The sequence below is a fragment of the Octopus sinensis genome, linkage group LG8, assembly GCF_006345805.1.
Source record: "Octopus sinensis linkage group LG8, ASM634580v1, whole genome shotgun sequence".
NCBI classification, from domain to species: domain Eukaryota; kingdom Metazoa; phylum Mollusca; class Cephalopoda; order Octopoda; family Octopodidae; genus Octopus; species Octopus sinensis.
Window position 1 is genome coordinate 77,834,787 of NC_043004.1, and position 20,653 is coordinate 77,855,439.

The 20,653-nt window shown below is 39.5% G+C and overlaps 1 protein-coding gene across 7 annotated transcripts in view; it reads right to left on the reverse strand.

Moving 5' to 3' along the window:
* Window positions 1–20,653, reverse strand: part of LOC115215033 (dystrobrevin beta) — a 412,633-nt gene that overhangs the window by 30,520 nt on the left and 361,460 nt on the right. For all 7 annotated transcript variants that reach the window (XM_036505503.1, XM_036505500.1, XM_036505497.1 and 4 more), the window contains one exon: window positions 452–537. In XM_036505503.1, the coding sequence (XP_036361396.1) occupies window positions 452–537 (86 nt within the window). The remainder of the gene's footprint in view (window positions 1–451; window positions 538–20,653) is intronic.

A 20,653-nucleotide genomic window follows, 5' to 3' on the forward strand; every position in this document is an offset into this window, starting at 1 on the left:
CTTTGCAGTCACATGGATTCAAGTTCAGTCCCACACCACAGCACATTGTGCAACTGTCTTCTCCTATAGCCCTGGGCCAACCACTGCCTTGCATATATATATACATACATACATATATACATGCATGCATGCAACTACATGCATGTGTCTGTGTTCCACCACAACACCACTTGGCAACCAGTATTGGTTTGTTTACATCCCTATAACTTATCCATTCAACAAAAGATACTGATAAAGTATCAGATTTAAAAAATAATTACTGGGATCAATTTGTTCTACAGAAACCCTTCAAGACAAATTCTTCAGCATAGCCACAGTCAAACGACAAAATCAAAGTAACAGATAAAAGATCAATATATTTGCCAATCATGTTATCTTATAAAGAAGGAGGTATGGAAACCTTGACCAAGAAAATAAAATGAAGAACAGTGAATGCTGTTGTGTGTCTTACCGATTTTTGGCCTCTAATTGTGCAATGAGTTCCCGTTGAGCTTTACTTGAATCAAGGCTAAAGTTCATCTCAGCAGGGCTTCGTGCCTGAAATAAAACAAAATGAATCTTTAAGTCTTTTTTGGTTTCAATTATCTGGACGTTATCAACACACATATATATATATATATATATATATATGAAATATACAGGGTTCCTACCAGTGGCTTGCATGTATAAAATAGTCAATAGACAACATATTTTTCATATAAAATTAGTGTACATTTAAACATAAAAGAGGTGACCCTAACAGGACACCTTACACGCTAGAAGGAACAGTCTAAGTCCAAACCACGGTTAAGAGCAATTTCGAAGGGAATGAAAAATAAAAGCATTTACAATATTTACCTCCCAGACCTAGGTTTAGAACTTTAATTAACGAATAAAACAATTTGTTAGGCAAAGTTCTCATCAGCAAGAGCTGATAGGGTCCTGTTAGGGTTTTTGTTTTTAGATTTGTGTTTAAATGCACACTAATTCTCTATCTATCTATCTATATATATATATATATATAAAATATTTTTGAATTCTCAAAAAAAAAAAAGGGAAGATAGCAACATGACAAAAGAACTCAATAATCATGAAGAGTGTATATATTTATTAATGAAATACCTCAAAGATGTATGTTTCTATATATGAGAGCTTTCTTTCAATCAGACATGGTGGTACTACTCTGAGATATATATATATATATATATATATATATATATATATACTATGTGTGTGTATATATATATATATATATCAACAACATTATCTAATGTCCGTTGTCCATGCTGGCATGGGTTGGCTGGTTTGACTGAGCTGGCACACTGGAAGGTTGCACCAGACTCCAGTCTGATTTGGCATGTTTTTTAAAATTTTATGGCTGGATGCCCTTCCTAACACCAACCACTCTGAAAGTGTAACAGGTGCTTCTACATGTCACCATCAAGGGTGCCATTTGTGTGACACTGGGGTGCTTTTACTTGCCATAAATATATGCCAGTACTGCTTGAGTGGCCAACCAAAGCCTTGTCAGCAGATTTGGTGGATGGAAACTGAAAGAAGCCCATTGTGTATATATATATATATATATACACATATATATTTGTATGTGTGTCTTTGTTCCCCACTACTGGTGTTGGTCTGTTTACATCCTCGTAATTTTACAGTTTGACAAAAAGGGCTGATAGAATAAGTACTAGGCTCAATAAAAAAAGTTCTGGGGTCGATTCGTTTGACTAAAATCCCTCAAGACAGTGCTCCAGCATGGCTGTAGTCTATGACTGAAACAAGTAAAAGATGAAAGATAACTTTTGTGTTTTGCACTAAAATGGTGGAAACTTAATCTTCTCTTTTGAGGATGATGGCATCATAAAAAAGATTATTCAATTATGGTGTTTAATAACAGAACGAATAAAGCAGAGTCTGAAGGTTAAGTATGGTTGAGGAGGGGAAGGGGTGCAGTGCTAATCACTTAATTACTGCGATGGACAGGTAACATGCAACAAGAGAAGCTGCAGTGAGTTAATAATGATAATAATAATAATTGGTTGATTGTAATGTTTAGTATAACAGTGACTCATAAAATTCTGAAAACAGAGAATCAGTAAAATATCTGAACATTGAATTTAAACAAAAGCGCAGAGGAAATGTTGACAGCCAAAAACAGGAACTTTGTTCCTGAAAAACATCTGCAACAGATTTCAAACAGTTTTGACATTCACAGAAAATAAAAATAAAGGCGGCAAAAGAAAAAAAAAAAACCCAACAAAGCACAAAATGTGAAAAGGAAAGAAAATATGCTTCTTTTTTTTCTATATTATTTTATTAATAGCTATAAAGACTGAAATATTTTTATTTAATATGTGGTAATTTCTATAAACATCTTTTTCTTTTCATCAAACCTATAAAAAATAACTGGTTTATTGTCCTTGCATTATACACACTCTGTGTCTTTTCTAAACATTTTCACTGAATCTATTAACTATATACACTGTGTATATATTACTTCCTTACTCTTCCCTGATTTCGTTCTATTTACATCAAACATGCTAACGCAACTAGCCAAATGTTTTACCAGTGAATTGTGATTTTTAACCCTTTAGCATTTAAACTAGTCATATCCAGTCCAGATATTCTACATGTTTTATGTGCAAAGAGGTCAGATCAGGCTCTCATACCTACCCTACAATGTCATTTAAAAAAATAAACAATCACAGGCACAGGAGTAGCTGTGTGGTAAGTAGCTTGCTTACCAACCACATGGTCCCAGGTCAGTCTCGGAACAGTCCCACTGTTAAGTCCCGGGTCAGTCCCACTGCGTGGCACGTTGGGCAAGTGTCTTTCACTATAGCCTTGGGCCGACCAAAGCCTTGTGAGTGGATTTGGTAGAAAGAAAGTGACAGAAGCCCATCATATAACATAAATATATATATTTATGTGCATTTGTGTGTGTGTTTGTCCCAACATCGCTTGACAACTGACACTGGTGTGTTTATGTCCCCATAACTTAGTGGTTTAGCAAAAGAGACCGATAGAAAAAGTACTAGGCTTACAAAGAATAAGTCCTGGGGTCAACTAAAGGCAGTGTTCCAGCATGGCCACAGTCAAATGACTGAAACAAGTAAAAGAATAAAAGAATATCCACTTGAAATGTCAAAGCTATGAGATAATGCAGGATTAATTGAAAACAATGTGAATAATAAACCTTAGATTCCACAGAGTCATTATTTGGTGATGCTTTCAATATGAAGATTCCAAAAGGTTAGGTCCTCTTTGCCCACCTTGGCAGGCAAGCAAACTGGTGACTGATGTGATTAGTCCAGGATTGGCAGATCCTCTCTGAGACAACCCTTCCACCACACTCACTTCTACTCCCGGTTGACATGACAGTTTGCTCGAAAGGCATTGGTAGCCTGCTGGATGGTGAGGTGCCACTGTTGTGGTGGTGGGGTCAATGTTACAAACTCTCAGTCATTTTTAGCAGGTCTTTATACCATTTCTGGGCACACCACTGTTTTGCTAGCCAGAAAGCAATTCTCTGTAGAGTACAATCCTTGCCAAGCAATGGTCCACCATTCTGGAAAGATGCCACACTCAGCACAGCTGTGTTTTCATGAGAATGGCCTCAAAACTGATGTGTTGGCTTTCTCAAGGACGCCTGGGTTGGTGACACATTCACTCCGGTGGATATTTTGTATGCTGTGCATCAGCTGACAGTAATCTAAGTGCTGAATGGTCAAGCCATTTTCTCCAAACAATTGTAAGCCACCAACGAGTCCTTCCTGTATTTTATAAATCCATGTCAGAAACACATTCAACAAGCAATTGCCATGTTGTAATTAATTAATTGTTCTTCATTACTGAAGACGTCTTTCATGGATTTCATGACACCAAATTACAAAGCTTAACAAATCAGAACCATCAACATCGCCATCATCATCACCATCGTCGTCATCATCATTTTTCCATGTTGCCATGGACTGAATGGTTTGACAGGAGCTGGCATGGCCGGAGAGCTGCACCAGGCTTCAATTGTCTCTTTTGGCATGGTTTCTAAAGCTGGCTTACCCTTCCTAATGCCAACCACTTTACAGAGTGTATTGGGTGCTTTTTATGTGGCACCAGGACAGATATCTGCATTGTAAATTCCTTTAACCAAGAACTTGTTGAGTGTTTCTCAGAAACAATTCCAGCCACAAAGACAAAAGTTACAGGACCACCCTCAACAGAGTTTTGGTAAGAAATCTAAAGTAATTTCCCACTTTCTCTCTCTCTCTCACTCCCTCACATATACTCTCTCCTTCACACACACATGCACACACTCTCTCTCTCTCTCTCTCTCTCACACACACACACACAAATCAAACATTATTCAACTACAAATCTATTATACAATAACTCTGATTAAATTTTCAAATTCTCGATGTTTATTGATGAAAATATAAAAAAAAATTAATATTGCACTACAACTGCAAAATCATCATCACCATCACCATGGTTACCATCATCATCATCACAAGTACCACTACCAACACCACCACCATCACATGTATTCTTGTTGTTTTGTCACATACTATCAATACACACACACATACACACACAGATTTTAATCTCAAACCCAAAATATAAATAAACATGAGAATATAGAAATACAAAAATGTAAACAATCAAATAAAAAAAGCGAAGAGTTTTTAGAATAGATTTCCAATATCTGGTAGTGATATGCTTCAATTATTAAAATACATGGCAGAGGTGCCGGGGTGGATGTGTGACCAGAAGTTTACTTCCCAACCACATGGTTCCAGGTTCAGTTCCATTACAGGGCACCTTGGACAAGTGTCTTCTAGTAGAGCTCCAGACTGGCCAAACCTTTGGGAGTGAATTTGGTAGATGGAAACTTGTGGAAGTTTGTCATACATGTGTATGTATTTACATGTGTGTGTGTGTGTGTGTGTGCATGCCCACATCTGTGTCCCTTGTGCCTCTTTGTCTTGACGTTGCATAAGCATCGTAAATGAGTGCCACTGTCATATAAGCAGTATTGTTTGCTTCCAATATTCTGTGAGAACATTTCTGGCTGTGTAAAAATATTACCTTAATTGGAAATGGGTGTGTGTGGATTGGTACCAGGTGGGGTATCTGGCCATTGAAAAATCTACCTCAATCAACAAGTTCCATTTAAAACACAAACAGTTCTGCCAAACCACCACACGATGATAATTCTTTCTTCTAAAAGTAGAAGGCCTGAAATTTTGGGAGAGGGTTAGGGTTTGATCGACCCCAGTATGCAACTGGTACTTAATTTATCAATCCCGAAAGGATGAAAGGCAAAGCCAACCTTAGCAGAATTTGAACTCAGAATGAAACACCGCTAAGGCCTGAAATTTTGGGGGAGGGCCCAGTCAATTAGATCGACCCCAGTATGCAACTGGTACTTAATTTATCAATCCCGAAAGGATGAAAGGCAAAGCCAACCTCAGCAGAATTTGAACTCAGAATGAAACACCGCTAAGGCCTGCAATTTTGGGGGAGGGGCCAGTCAATTAGATCGACCCCAGTATGCAACTGGTACTTAATTTATCAATCCCGAAAGGATGAAGGCAAAGCCAACCTCAGCAGAATTTGAACTCAGAATGAAACACCGCTAAGGCCTGAAATTTTGGGGGAGGGGCCAGTCAATTAGATCGACCCCAGTATGCAACTGGTACTTAATTTATCAATCTCGAAAGGATGAAAGGCAAAGCCAACCTCAGCAGAATTTGAACTCAGAATGAAACACCGCTAAGGCCTGAAATTTTGGGGGAGGGGCCAGTCAATTAGATCGACCCCAGTATGCAACTGGTACTTAATTTATCAATCTCGAAAGGATGAAAGGCAAAGCCAACCTCAGCAGAATTTGAACTCAGAATGAAACACCGCTAAGGCCTGAAATTTTGGGGGAGGGGCCAGTCAATTAGATCGACCCCAGTATGCAACTGGTACTTAATTTATCAATCCCGAAAGGATGAAAGGCAAAGCCAACCTCAGCAGAATTTGAACTCAGAATGAAACACCGCTAAGGCCTGCAATTTTGGGGGAGGGGCCAGTCAATTAGATCGACCCCAGTATGCAACTGGTACTTAATTTATCAATCTCGAAAGGATGAAAGGCAAAGCCAACTTCAGCAGAATTTGAACTCAGATGAAACACCGCTAAGCATTTTGCCAGGCATGCTAACGATTGTGCCAGCTCACTGCCTCACATAATAATAATAATAATAATAATAATAATTCACCTTCAAAGAAGCTGGTAATTTCCATTTAATTGTCTCAGCGATTTTCCAGTTATTCCAAACCCTAGCCATCTTTATTTACTGGATAAAAATTCATAATATTTGACAGAGCAGCAGAGACAGCTGAGCTCAAATTGGAAACAATGGTGCTTACCATTTTAGCTTTGACTGGAACTGGTTGACTTCTTTAGTCACATCAATGTTCAACAGTCAACATTTATGCAATTTTTAATTCTTTTCTGCATCACAAGTTTCATTTTTATGGAAATATTGCCACTTGGATCCTATAAAGAAACAGATGTTTCTGGCATCTTGCAATCTATAGAATTCTTCCATTTAATGCAATGTGTGATTTCCTCTCAAAGTTAGAAGAACAGTGAAACTAAAATTGTAACTAAATTTAATAATTCATGTCATAAACGAGTTTTTGATACGTCATTAATACATTAATACAAAGGCGCATGAGTGGCTGTGTGGTAAGTAGCTTGTTTACCAACCACATGGTTCTGGGTTCAGTCCCACTGCGTCGCATCTTGGGCAAGTGTCTTCTGCTATAGCCCCGGGCCGACCAATTACTTGTGAGTGGATTTGGTAGACGGAAACTGAAAGAAGCCTGTCGTATATATGTATGTGTGTGTATGTGTCTGTGTTTGTCCCCCTAGCATTGCTTGACAACCGATGCTGGTGTGTTTACGTCCCCGTCACTTAGCGGTTCGGCAAAAAGAGACCGATAGAATAAGTACTGGGCTTACAAAGAATAAGTCCCGGGGTCGATTTGCTCGACTAAAGGCGGTGCTCCAGCATGGCCGCAGTCAAATGACTGAAACAAGTAAAAGAAAAAGAAAAAGATATGGAATGAAAACTTAGAGAAGGTACAGCCATGGCTGTGTGGTAAGATGTTTGTCTCCTGACCACATGGTTCAGGGTTCAAACCCATTTTGTGGCATCTTAGGCAAATGTCTTCCACTATAGCCTGGGGTCAACCAAAGCTTTGAGAGGATATAGTATACAGAAACTGAAAGAAACTTGTCGTGTCTGTGTGTGTGTGTTTCTCCCACTCCACCACTTACAACTGTTGTTGGCCTGTTTATGTCACCATGACTTAACAGTTCAGCTAAGGACACTGATAGAATAGGTATCAGACTTGAAAAAAAAAAAAAAATTGATGCAGTCAACTGAAATTCTCCAAGGTGGTACTCCAGCATGGCCACAGTCAAATGACAGAAACAAGTAAAAGTTAAAAGAAGTGAAACGATAGGAAGCCTGAAAACTTAACATCAGATGAACAACAGTGGCAGTGGTGGTTCTGCTGTTATTATGGTTGCCATGGGGCAGATGAAGTGTGTTGGGGCAGATGCATTCCTTGTTGCCAATCATCGCCTGTTTCCAAGGAGAGCGAAAACTACCTCCTCACCCCCCAGCACAGAGATTGTGTTTCGTGGATGTTTATAAGCAAACAACACTTTGTGACTTTCCTTTACAATTAACACACATCAAGACAATGGGACACACAGACACACAATCATCGTCATTGTTATTTTAACATCCAATTTTCTATGTTTCTATGAGTCAAAGAGAATTTGTTGGGGCAGATTTTCCACAGCCAGAAGCCCTTCCTATCACCAACCCTTACTTTTTTCAAAGGGAGACAGTATTCACCCATGACCAGACATGTTTATCATGGAAATCAGGAAACAAAGGACACCGTTTGTATGATAGGTACATTCATTTACAACTATCACGTGATGTCATGACAAGGAGACAGAACCAAATCCACCCCATAGCAGAAAGCCCTTGCCCAAAGGTGCCATGCAGTGGAATTGAACCCAAAATGTGGACTTCTTAACTAAAAGGGTGAATATTATCAAAACCAGAAGTTAAATATCTAACTAACCATATATATATTTACACACACACACACTATATATATATATGTGTGTGTGTGTGTATTTAATTAGAGGATATTTTAACCTAGTAAGTAAGTAATAATAATGTTCGTCCTTCGGTTCGAAGATGACCAACTGACATCATCTGATGGAACTGCCGCCATGAGACCGGAGGTGGCTGGTGAGGCCAATCCGGGCAAGGAAGCCCCTCCCACAGGTGGGGCAGGAGAGGGTAGGGGCAGTGCTACTGAAACGATGGTTGCATCCAAGGAAATACTGGTTCAATACCTAGTATTGTTGAGGAATGAAATTCCTTTAAAAAAAAAAAGGTATATGTTAAGCATATAGTTTATATCCATTTAAAAGAAGAAAAGAAAATGGAAATAAGGAAGTTAATTATTTACGATTAACAAATTGGTCATCTTCAATTCCTACAGTCATTTCAATTATTACTCAATAATTTAATTATAAATGTGTACATTAAATTTGCATTTATGTGACATGAGCATAATTTCATCAGAGTAAAAAATTTACCTTTGGATGTTATATATATACTGAATTCATAGGTCCACATATAACATCCCAAGGTATGTCTTTTTCTCTCTGATGAAATTATGCTCATGTCACATAAATGCAAATTTAATGTACAAATTTGTAGTTAAATTATTGAGTATTAATTGAAACGGCTGTAGGAACTGAAGATGATCAATTTGTTAATAAACAGTTGTTAATTTCCTTATCTCCATTTCTTTTCTTCTTTTAACTGGATATATACAGTTGCGGACAGGGTCTCAAAATACTGGTTGCCAGGAGACTAACGGGGCCCACCTGCATCTACAATGCTGTCATTTAATTTTTTTTTTGTTAAAAGTATTCTTTTCAGCTGTGTACAAATACAGCTAGGCCAAAATAATTAATGCATTCTTCCAGGAGTGAATAAAAAATTCTCAAACTTGAGGGGATGGGCCTCTTAGATACTAACATGCCCCCCCCCCATATATGGATTCTAATGGTGCAGGGGCTTACTTGCCATCAGGCAAGCTGGTAACCTGGCCAGCCTGCCACTGGATGGATGATAGATAGATAGATGTATATATCATCTCATAACATATATATATATATCATCTCATAAGCTACCTCCCTATATGTTGCAGCTTCACTCAAATGAAAGTGATTTTGGTCCTGCAGACAAGCCAACTGAGACCATAGCCCATGGCCTATGCCAGTGGGTGTAACCAGCCCACTTATGAGTACTCTTTATTCATTGGACAATAAACTTTGCTTGCGAAGACCTATTGAGGCAAGTGTAAACAAACCAAAATCAATGACGTGGCTGATGACAGTGCCGCCTGATTGGCACTCATGCCGATGGACTGTTAAAGGTATATCCGAGTGTGATTGTTGCCAGGACTATGGATTAGCTCCTGTGCCAGTGACACGTGAAAAGCACCATTCAAGTGTGATCGTTGCCAGCGTCGCCTTATTGGCACATATGCTGGTGGCACATGAAAAACAACATCTGAGCGTGGTTGTTGCCAGTGCTGCCAGACTGGCTCCTGTGCAGGTAGCACGTAAAAACACCTTTTGAGCATGGTCGTTGCAGAACCACCTTACTGGCCCTCATGCCGGTGGCACGTAAAAAGTACCCACTATACTCTCAGAGTGGTTGGCGTTAGGAAGGGCATCCAGCTGTAGAAACTTTGCCATATCAGACTGAGCCTGGTGCAGTCTCTGGCTCACCAGTCCTCAGTCAAACCGTCCAACCCATGCCAGCATGGAAGGCGGACGTTAAACGATGATGATGAGACTTATTAGTAATCTCACTAGTGCTGGTGCCATGAAAAAAATGGTACCCAGTGCATGCTGTAGAGTGGCTGTTGTTAGAAAGGACATCTGGCTGTCGAAACCATGTCAAAGCAGACACTGGAGCAAGATGCAGTCGTCCAACCCATTAGATTTTCTCAAATTGTTGAATGCATGCCAGCGTGGAACATGAATGCTGAATGATTATGGATGTATCTCTTGAACCGAAAGGGAAAACAGTAAACAGAAACAGATTCAATCTGAATTGAGACCAAACTAGTTATGCAAACATGATATCTATTATTGTGCTATCAGCGAGAAGTTAGAGAATCATCAAAGCTGCAAATGTTAAATCTACAATAATCCTCTCAATTATAACCATTCAGAGGTTGTGTCTGCATTGCCCTGCTCATATGATCTCTGCAACACATTTTTATAAGTAAACGTGGGTTGCAAAGTTTTACAAATTCAGACATTTTCTTTATTTGTTAAACAGTTTATATGACTGATTAATCATTTTATTTATTCATAGGTATGGCTGTGTGGTAAGAAGCTTGCTTTCCAACCACATGGTTCCAGGTTCAGTCCTACTGAGTGGCACCTTGTGTGTCTTTTACTATAGCCTCGGGCTAATCAAAGCTTTGTGAGTGGATTTGGTAGACAGAAACTGAAAGAAGCCTGTCATACACATATATATATATATATGTACATATATATATTAGAAGAAATGAGGTACTCAGAAATCTGGATGGTTTTATATTTACAGATCTTTATTAATATGTCACATGTTTTTATAAATCATATATTAGCACTTGCATCTACTCTAGTCTCTGAAGACTCCACTTATTTCTTCTAATATATAATACCTGTACATCACGTCCAAACCTTCTAATATATGTGTGTATATATATATATATATATATACACACACACACACATATATAAATGTGTATATATAAATGTGTGTGTTCCCATCACCACTTGACAACCAGTGTTGGTTTGTTTATGTCTCTGTAACTTAGCAGTTCAGCAAAAGTGATCGATAGAATAAGTAACAGGGTTAAAAAAGAAAAAAAAGTAAGTACTTCGGTCTATTTGTTTAATTAAAATTTTTTAAGGTGATGCCCCAGCATGGCCGCAATCTAGTGACAGAAACAAGTAAAAGATAAGAGAGACATATACACACACGTGTGAGAGTGTGTGTGTGTTATCTTTTATATAAAACACTTAATTCCAAACTTCAAAGACTGAAAAAATCCTGGTTTATCTCCTTAGTTAAACCACGATTGTTATCTAATATTCATTTATGCAGAAGTAATAGGAAAAGTTGCAGTAAACCCACACAAACACTCAAAATTAAATGTTTTAGCCTGAAGCGAGTTTATACCATTTTACTGCAAAAATTAAAAAGAAAATACTAAAATCTTTCTCAAGGAAGAGCATAATGAAAATCTAATTTGTATCAAAGGTATTTGGAAAAAAAATATGGAAGCACACAATGACTAAGATTGTTGCCTAGAGTAAAATGTTACGATTCTAAAGGAAGAATTTATAATTTTAATGGGAAAAAGAAACATTGTGATGCTAAAGTTTTAAATTAATAAAATCATAGGTTGCTTCCATTCCAGTGGAAATATTAAAAAAATTTTATTCCTAATTATTAGAAACCATAGGCAATGTTTTTCAAAGACAAACCTACACAATTTAATATTATCATTATCGTTGTTTTATGTCTGCTTTGCATGCTTGTGTGTTTGGACAAGTCATTATGGTCTGTAATTGGAGGCTACAGCTCAGAAAGACTAGGTTCCTGTATGAGGGACTGCTGAAAAGTTCCTGGCTTTAAGGGTACTGCAAAAGGCCAGGTTGGAGGTCCAACCTTCTGAGTTCTTTTACAGGGTTTAGAAAAGCTGAAGGACTTCTGCAATAAGTGTGTGAACCTGAGAGGGGAATAGTTGGATAAAACCATAATTAACTGATTCTCCTGTATTTTCTTTTACCCAAAGCCAGGAACTTTTCAGCCCCACCCCCTCGTGTGTGTCATTTAGCTTATGGTTGGACAGCCTTCTTTTCCAGAGTGTTCTAAGTACATTGACACCAACACAAGGGGTCGAATAATCAATGAGACTGGACAAGAGGGGAATCATAACTGTACCCCCCCCCACCGTCTCTGTGAATTTAACCACTTCACAGCCGAGAACAGTAGTAGGTGTGTGTGTGTGGAGGTGTGGAGCAGGGGGATTGAAGGCAGTAAATGTAAGTTTGGCGGTGGAGGGACAATGATGACAGAAAAGGTGGGAGTGATGTGGGGGGGGGGAGTAAATGTATGCAGAGGGAGTGGGGAATGAATTAGGATGGGTATATATTTCTTTACTGCCCACAAGGGGCTAAACATAGAGGGGACAAACAAGGACAGATAAAGGGATTAAGTCGATTACATTGACCCCAGTGCGTAACTGGTACTTAATTTATCGACCCCGAAAGGATGAAAGGCAAAGTCGACCTTGGCGGAATTTTAACTCAGAACGTAACGACAGACGAAATACCGCTAAGCATTTCGCCCAGGGCACTAATGTTTCTGCCAGCTCGCCGCCTTTAGGATGGGTATATTTACACAGGTGAGCAAGGAAAGGGAACTAGAGAGAAAGAAGAGAAAAAAGAAGACCCAGAATGGGTGGGAAGGAACAAGGGTATGGTGGAAAGTTGGGTGGGGGGAGAGTGATTGGTAACAGCAAGAGGACAAAGGTAAAGGTGAGGTACGAGATCAAGGTGAGAGTAAGTGATGGGTGGAGGGTGGGGAGTGAATTATGCACTTTTCCTCTTTTGCATGAATCGATAAGCCATGTCCGTCTGGGTTGATATTAGTATTGAATATTCATAAAACTACAGAAATTCCAATTTTTGTGTCTTTGTTTTTTTTGCTGATTTTTTTCTTTCTCCCGCATAATGGTATCCCAAACCTCACACAAACTATTCAACAGTGAAGCAGAAATGATTTTTATTCTGTTGTAATTCTCGCCGATACCTAAAGAAGAAAGGTTTATATCTCTAACCTCTTGACAACACATAAAAATGTTTTGTTTTTTTTATTATGTGAGTAGGAGTCTTCTATTATCCTAATTAATTAAAATAAAAGCTTGTAATTACTTCTCTCTTTTACTCGTTTCAGTCATTAACACTTTGGCCATGCTGGAGCACCACCTTGAAGAAAGTCAAGTTGGATGAATTGAGCCCAGGACTTACTTTTCAAACCTGGTGCTTGTTCTATCGGTCTCTTTTGTTGAACTGCTAAGTTACAGCGATGCAAACAAACCAACACCAGTTATCAAGTGGTGATAGGAGACAAGCACACACACAAATCATCATCATCATCGTTTAACATCCGTTTTCCATGCTAGCACGGGTTAGACGGTTTGACCGGGTTCTGGGAAGCCAGGAAGCTGCACCAGGCTCCAGTCTGATCTGGCAGTGTTTCTACAGCTGGATGCCCTTCCTAACGCCAACCACTCTGTGAGTGTAGTGGATGGTTTTTATGTGCCAGGGGAGGCTGGCAGCGACCACAATTGGTTGGTGCCTTTTGCGTGCCACTGGCACAGAAGCCAGTCAAGGCAGTGCTGGCATCGGCCATGTTTGGATGGTGCTTTTTACGCGCCACCGGCACAGATATTGCAACTACAATTTCCATTTGATATTTATTTTGATGTTGATGTACTTGACTCAATAGGTCTCCTCATGCACAGCAGGTCATGTGCCACCGGCACAGAAGCCAGTCAAGGCGGTGCTGGCATTGGCCACGTTAGGATGGTGCTTTTTACGTGCCGCCGGCACAAATATATGTATATATATACACACGACTAACCTCAATCCTAGCAAAAGTGAGTTTGTAATATATTTTCCTACAGATTGGGAAAATAGATTTAAGATTCACTTTTACCAGGAGTGAGGTTAGTCAAAACCATGAACCCCCAGTACATGACTGGCACTCAATTTTACCAACCTCAAAAAGACGAAAGACAAAGACGACCCACATCGTGATTAGAACTCAGAATGTAAAGATTTGCAACAAATATCAGAAAGCATTATCCATAGTGCAGTAACAGTTCTGCCGCCAATCCACTGCCATAGTAATAATAATGGTGATGACTATGATGATGATGATGATGGTGGTGGATGGTGACGGTGGTGGTGGTAATAAGCAATTTGTGAAATTTGATTTGTATCATAAGAAATACAAAGTGTCCCCCGATTCTTTAGTTCCCTTCCCCTCTCCTTATCAATAAATAAGAAGGAAAGGCTTTATTTTATTTGCATGAAGAAATTGGAGAAGCTGTAAGCAATGTTTAGTAATTACTGCCAAAAGGAAAGGAATATGGCTGAGGTAAAAACATATTTGATCTTTATTTTCATTTAGGGATGTTAAAATATGCATGTGCACCTGTTCTAGATTGACTCAGTGAGGAAAACAAAACACATTAAATATATATATATATATATATATATATATATTATATATATATATATATATATACACACATATGTGTATGAAAAGGTGGTAAATCATATATGTATATACGTGTGTGTGTGTGTATATATATATCTATATATTTATATATTTATGGTGGAGCAACACCAAGGCAAACCTATTTAGCTCCAAAGCAACAAAATAAATAAACCCAAATCAATCAATTTTACTTGATGGTGATAACATTAAAAGATTTAGTGGATGTAATCTAGCTGAAGATAAGAAATCTTAGAGGATTGGGGGTGGGGAAAGAGATGGGGAAAAGAGAGAGAGAAGTATGAAAGAATTCTGAATTTTTTGCTTTTTTTTTTTTTTTTTTGTACTGTTCAGCAACTGTTTATAGAAGAAAGTGACGATGATAGGGTGAGGGGGTGGAGAAAAGCAGCCGAATGAAGAAGTGGCTGCCACCTACTGTTGTCATCATCTTCATCAGTAGCAGCAGCCTCATTGTTCAGGAATTGGAAGAAATCTTGGTTAGGTGAGTTGATAAACTATCAGACATCAAACGAATGAGGTTAATGTTTTTGATAATCTACCACAGGCTTTATAGCATTGTGTCTGCACACATTCCAATCTTAATGGGTGACATAAGATTATCTAAGAGCAAGTACGGTACAGGGCTTACGTTATAATTTACCGTTATACACAAGAACAAAAACTGTGAAGTTTATTGGAATGCAATGCTGAATTCACTTCCATTTGTAGAAAAAGTCTTCTGAATTTCCCTGAGATCCCTTCTACCTGAGAGATTTATCTTTCATTTGCTTATAACCATAGAAGCCAGTTGTAAGAATCAGATATCAATTGACCTTTTTTTGCCTAAGACTCTAATAGTGACATTCTTTTTGGTTTCTGGTTTCCACGGCACATAAGTGACCAAGATCATAACATTCCCCCTGAACAGGACACTGGTTGGAAGGTCCAAGGCTACCAATTTTTAATCAATAATAAAGGGTAAAGACCCCCTTCGGTCATGAATGACCATGGGATTGCACCTAGAAAGTTACCCTCCTAGTCACAAGTCTGGGCAAGGTTGTTTATGGAAGACCAGCAGTCGCCCATGCATACCAGCCTCCCCTTCACGCAACCAGTGTTATCCAAGGGAAAGACAAAGGTCGATACAGCTTGGCACCTGTGACGTCGCAACTCATTTCTACAGCTGAGTGAACTGGAGCAACGTGAAAATAAAGTGCCTTGCTCAAGAACACAACACGCAGCCCGGTCCGGGATTCGAGCTCACAACCTCACGATCGTAATCTCGACGCTCTAACCATTGAGCCATGCGCCTTCAATAATAATAATCTTGAAAACAATAATGCCAATGAGGTAATACTGAAAACCAATGTTAACAAGAGGAAGATGGAGAGACAGAGACAGATAGACAGAGTGTAGGAGAGACAGAGAAAGAGAGACAGACAGACAGAGTGGGAGAGAGAGAAAGAAGGTCTTCTGCACTGGCATGGCTAGGTACAGGTGGAGGTGTGCAGTTAAGAAAGTTGCATCCCAACCGTATGGTTCAGAGTTCAGTTCCATTGCATGGTACCTTTGACAAGAGGTCTTGCACTATAGTCCTAAACTAATTAAAGCTTTGTGAGTGAATTTGGTGGATGGAAACTGAGAGAAGCCCATTGTCTGTGTGTGTGTGTGTAAGTTGTTTGAATGAACAAGCGTTTATGTCTCCCCTTTTGTCTCGACATCATGTGATAGTTGTAAATGAGTGTCACCCTCATACAAGCGGGGATATTCATCTCCAAAATTTTGTGAAACCTGTTTGGCCACGAGGAAATATTTTGCCTGGAAACAGTTGAATGTTGGTGACAGGAAGGGCATCTGGCTGTAGAAAATCTGCCTCGATAAACTACACTGAAGCAAGGAAAAGTGGACATTAAGATGATGATGATGATGATTGTGAATTGAGAATGGTATAAATTTGTTAATGCTGGTTTAATAATGTATGATTGTTTCATTCAAACTAAAAGTATGCAGGTTATATCTTATATCACCCCAAACTATACGAATGTAGTTATTATAGATCTAATAACTATTGATGTTAGATATCAATATTTATTCAAATAATATTGACTCCTTTTGACCTTTGTTGAAAGAGGTAGAGTTTAGCTAACCAAAATGACCCTCGTGTGTGTGTGTGTGTGTTTACATACACACACACAAGTCGTTAACGAAGATAAGCTTTAACATAATGTATTTAGTTAGGCACTTCATTAGTTTGGATAGAATCACTTTCTAATTACTCACAGAAATAGAGAAGAATAGATGGAGAGATCTTGAGTAAGTTTGGACAAATGAGGTCTGCAATTATTCAATCAATAGAACCACCAATTCTTTGAATTTTCCAGTTTTCCAGGCATGTGTACACTTAAACCTAATTTTCCAGTGGAATCAATATGGTGTTGCAAATTATAAGAACAAAATATGGAATCTCATGAAGAGTCCAAGACAGAATTGATGTGACAATGTGTGTGACAAGACTGTCTTATATTCCATGGAGACACTCGTCTGACCAGCTTCAGTTTACCAATTTTGTTCACGAGACTTAAGCTCAGCTTAATTTTATGGTAGAAGACATTTTCCAAGACATGTGCTCAAGGTGTTATGCTGTAGGATTGAACCTGGAATATTGAGATTGAGAATTGAACTTCCTAATCACTCAGCCATGTATCCAGCAATACACACACACACACACACACACACACATGTATATAGACATACTTATGCAAACAGTTCATCAAATAGCAATATAAGACCTGCACTTTCACACACACACACACAGAAGCTTCTTTCAATTTCTTCCTATAAATTCACTTTTGTCAGGCTATGGTAGAAGACACTTGAGGTGTCACATTGTAGGACTGAACTTGCAACTATGTGGTTGGGAAACAAACTTCTCAACCACCCAGCCACCATCTACAGAGTAAATCTTTTTTTGTCTTTTTATTATTATTATTATTATTATTAATGTCAAAGAATGTTGACAACATGAAAATAAACAGATCAACATACAGACGGATAGGTACATAGGTTACAAGAACAGACACATATGGAGACACGGATCCACACATATAAAAATGCACATCCATACATACAAACATGGTATATAGTTGCATAACACACACACACACAGACATGTACACAGAAGGAGACAGAGGTGCATACATATACGAACACATGCTCACACACACATACATAGAAAATATACAAACAACGGACATGCAAGCACATAAATATGCAGGATACGTACATACAGATGCACACACATATATACATACATACACATGCAAACACATATACATACATACGTACATGCATGCATGTATAGGCACACACACACTGACCCACACACATGCACACAAAAAAACAGAAAGGAACGCAGTGTAAATAATGGACAGAGTGAAGACTATTGAAAAGGTTGCAAGATGCAACGAAAATTTTAGGAAAATAAAAATAGGAAATAAGTGGAAATTTTACCGGTGAGTGTGTTACATTATAAGGCACAAAAAGAAACGACTCTCCCCAGACACAACAGAATATGCTTCAACACACGAACTCATATAAAGAATCTTGCAAACCAAACCCAAAAACGAAATGTTAACAACATTTAGCTGCAAATTGATGCTGGATATGTTTATCTTGGCATCAAACAGAGAAAATTCAGGAGACAATTTCCAGGTCTTGTGAGTATCCAGTGTGTGAAGATAACAAACTCTGAGTGTATATAATGGCAGTGTGTGTGTGGATGAGGGTATTTATTGAATAAACTGGAGGTGGTGGTGGTGATGGTACTGAATAAGAAAGTGGGAGTGTTGTTCATTAGATAAAGTGGTGGGGTATTTATTGAATAAAGTAGGAAGGAGAGGGTTATTGGACGGGGTGGGTGGCATGGAATTGGTAAGTATGGCACCAAAACTGATTACATGGTTTTAATGGAAAATATTTTAATGTTTCCTGTTTATGGCTTTGGATCCACACAGGATCAATAACAAAATAAAATGCCAGTCATATATGGTAGTGTGATGGCGGTGGTATTTGCAGTGCCAGTGGTGGTGTTGGTGGTAGTAATGATGGTGGTGATGGTGATGGTGGTGGTGGTGGTGGTGTCAGTGAAGAATACACTCTCAACTCCTTTCCCTCCCTCCTACCATACACTTCCAAATATGATGTTATTCTGCAGCGAAAACATCTAAATTTCCTTTATGGAACCTTCTCTTAACTTACATTTTGGTTTCTGCAGAGATTCTCCATAGAATCTCTGTGAATCAGTGAAACGAATGGATGAGCTGTTGTGTTTGTCAAATGATGCATAGAAACCATTTCAGTAGACAGCAGTGACGACATGTAACTAAATGATATTTGGGTGGGGCGATGGCAGCAGCTGTGGTGGTGGTGGAAGAAGTTTATAAAGAAATTCACAAGGCTAGAAGCATAAGCTGTCACTCACTTTAACACCATCATTTGGCCTGTGGGTGCTTTGAGCAGAGTTCAGCCAGTTGCAAGAATTTGGGAGCTTTGAGCAGAGTTCAGCCAGTTGCAAGAATTTGGGAGCTTTGAGCAGAGTTCAGCCAGTTGCAAGAATTTGGGAGCTTTGAGCAGAGTCCAGCCAGTTGCAAGAATTTGGGGGCTTTGAGCAGAGTTCAGCCAGTTGCAAGAATTTGGGAGCTTTGAGCAGAGTTCAGCCAGTTGCAAGAATTTGGGAGCTTTGAGCAGAGTTCAGCCAGTTGCAAGAATTTGGGAGCTTTGAGCAGAGTTCAGCCAGTTGCAAGAATTTGGGAGCTTTGAGCAGAGTTCAGCCAGTTGCAAGAATTTGGGAGCTTTGAGCAGAGTTCAGCCAGTTGCAAGAATTTGGGAGCTTTGAGCAGAGTCCAGCCAGTTGCAAGAATTTGGGGGCTTTGAGCAGAGTTCAGCCAGTTGCAAGAATTTGGGAGCTTTGAGCAGAGTTCAGCCAGTTGCAAGAATTTGGGAGCTTTGAGCAGAGTCCAGCCAGTTGCAAGAATTTGGGTGCTTTGAGCAGAGTTCAGCCAGTTGCAAGAATTTGGGAGCTTTGAGCAGAGTCCAGCCAGTTGCAAGAATTTGGGTGCTTTGAGCAGAGTTCAGCCAGTTGCAAGAATTTGGGAGCTTTGAGCAGAGTTCAGCCAGTTGCAAGAATTTGGGAGCTTTGAGCAGAGTCCAGCCAGCCAGTTGCAAGAATTTGGGGGCTTTGAGCAGAGTTCAGCCAGTTGCAAGAATTTGGGAGCTTTGAGCAGAGTTCAGCCAGTTGCAAGAATTTGGGAGCTTTGAGCAGAGTCCAGCCAGTTGCAAGAATTTGGGTGCTTTGAGCAGAGTTCAGCCAGTTGCAAGAATTTGGGAGCTTTGAGCAGAGTCCAGCCAGTTGCAAGAATTTGGGTGCTTTGAGCAGAGTTCAGCCAGTTGCAAGAATTTGGGAGCTTTGAGCAGAGTTCAGCCAGTTGCAAGAATTTGGGAGCTTTGAGCAGAGTCCAGCCAGTTGCAAGAATTTGGGGGCTTTGAGCAGAGTTCAGCCAGTTGCAAGAATTTGGGAGCTTTGAGCAGAGTTCAGCCAGTTGCAAGAATTTGGGAGCTTTGAGCAGAGTCCAGCCAGTTGCAAGAATTTGGGTGCTTTGAGCAGAGTTCAGCCAGTTGCAAGAATTTGGGAGCTTTGAGCAGAGTCCAGCCAGTTGCAAGAATTTGGGTGCTTTGAGCAGAGTTCAGCCAGTTGCAAGAATTTGGGAGCTTTGAGCAGAGTCCAGCCAGTTGCAAGAATTTGGGAGCTTTGAGCAGAGTCCAGCCAGTTGCAAGAATTTGGGAGCTTTGAGCAGAGTCCAGCCAGTTGCAAGAATTTGGGAGCTTTGAGCAGAGTTCAGCCAGTTGCAAGAATTTGGGTGCTTTGAGCAGAGTTCAGCCAGTTGCAAGAATTTGGGTGCTTTGAGCAGAGTTCAGACAGTTGCAAGAATTTGGGTGCTTTGAGCAGAGTTCAGCCAGTTGCAAGAATTTGGGAGCTTTGAGCAGAGTTCAGCCAGTTGCAAGAATTTGGGAGCTTTGAGCAGAGTTCAGCCAGTTGCAAGAATTTGGGTGCTTTGAGCAGAGTTCAGCCAGTTGCAAGAATTTGGGTGCTTTAAGCAGAGTTCAGCCAGTTGCAAGAATTTGGGTGCTTTGAGCAGAGTTCAGCCAGTTGCAAGAATTTGG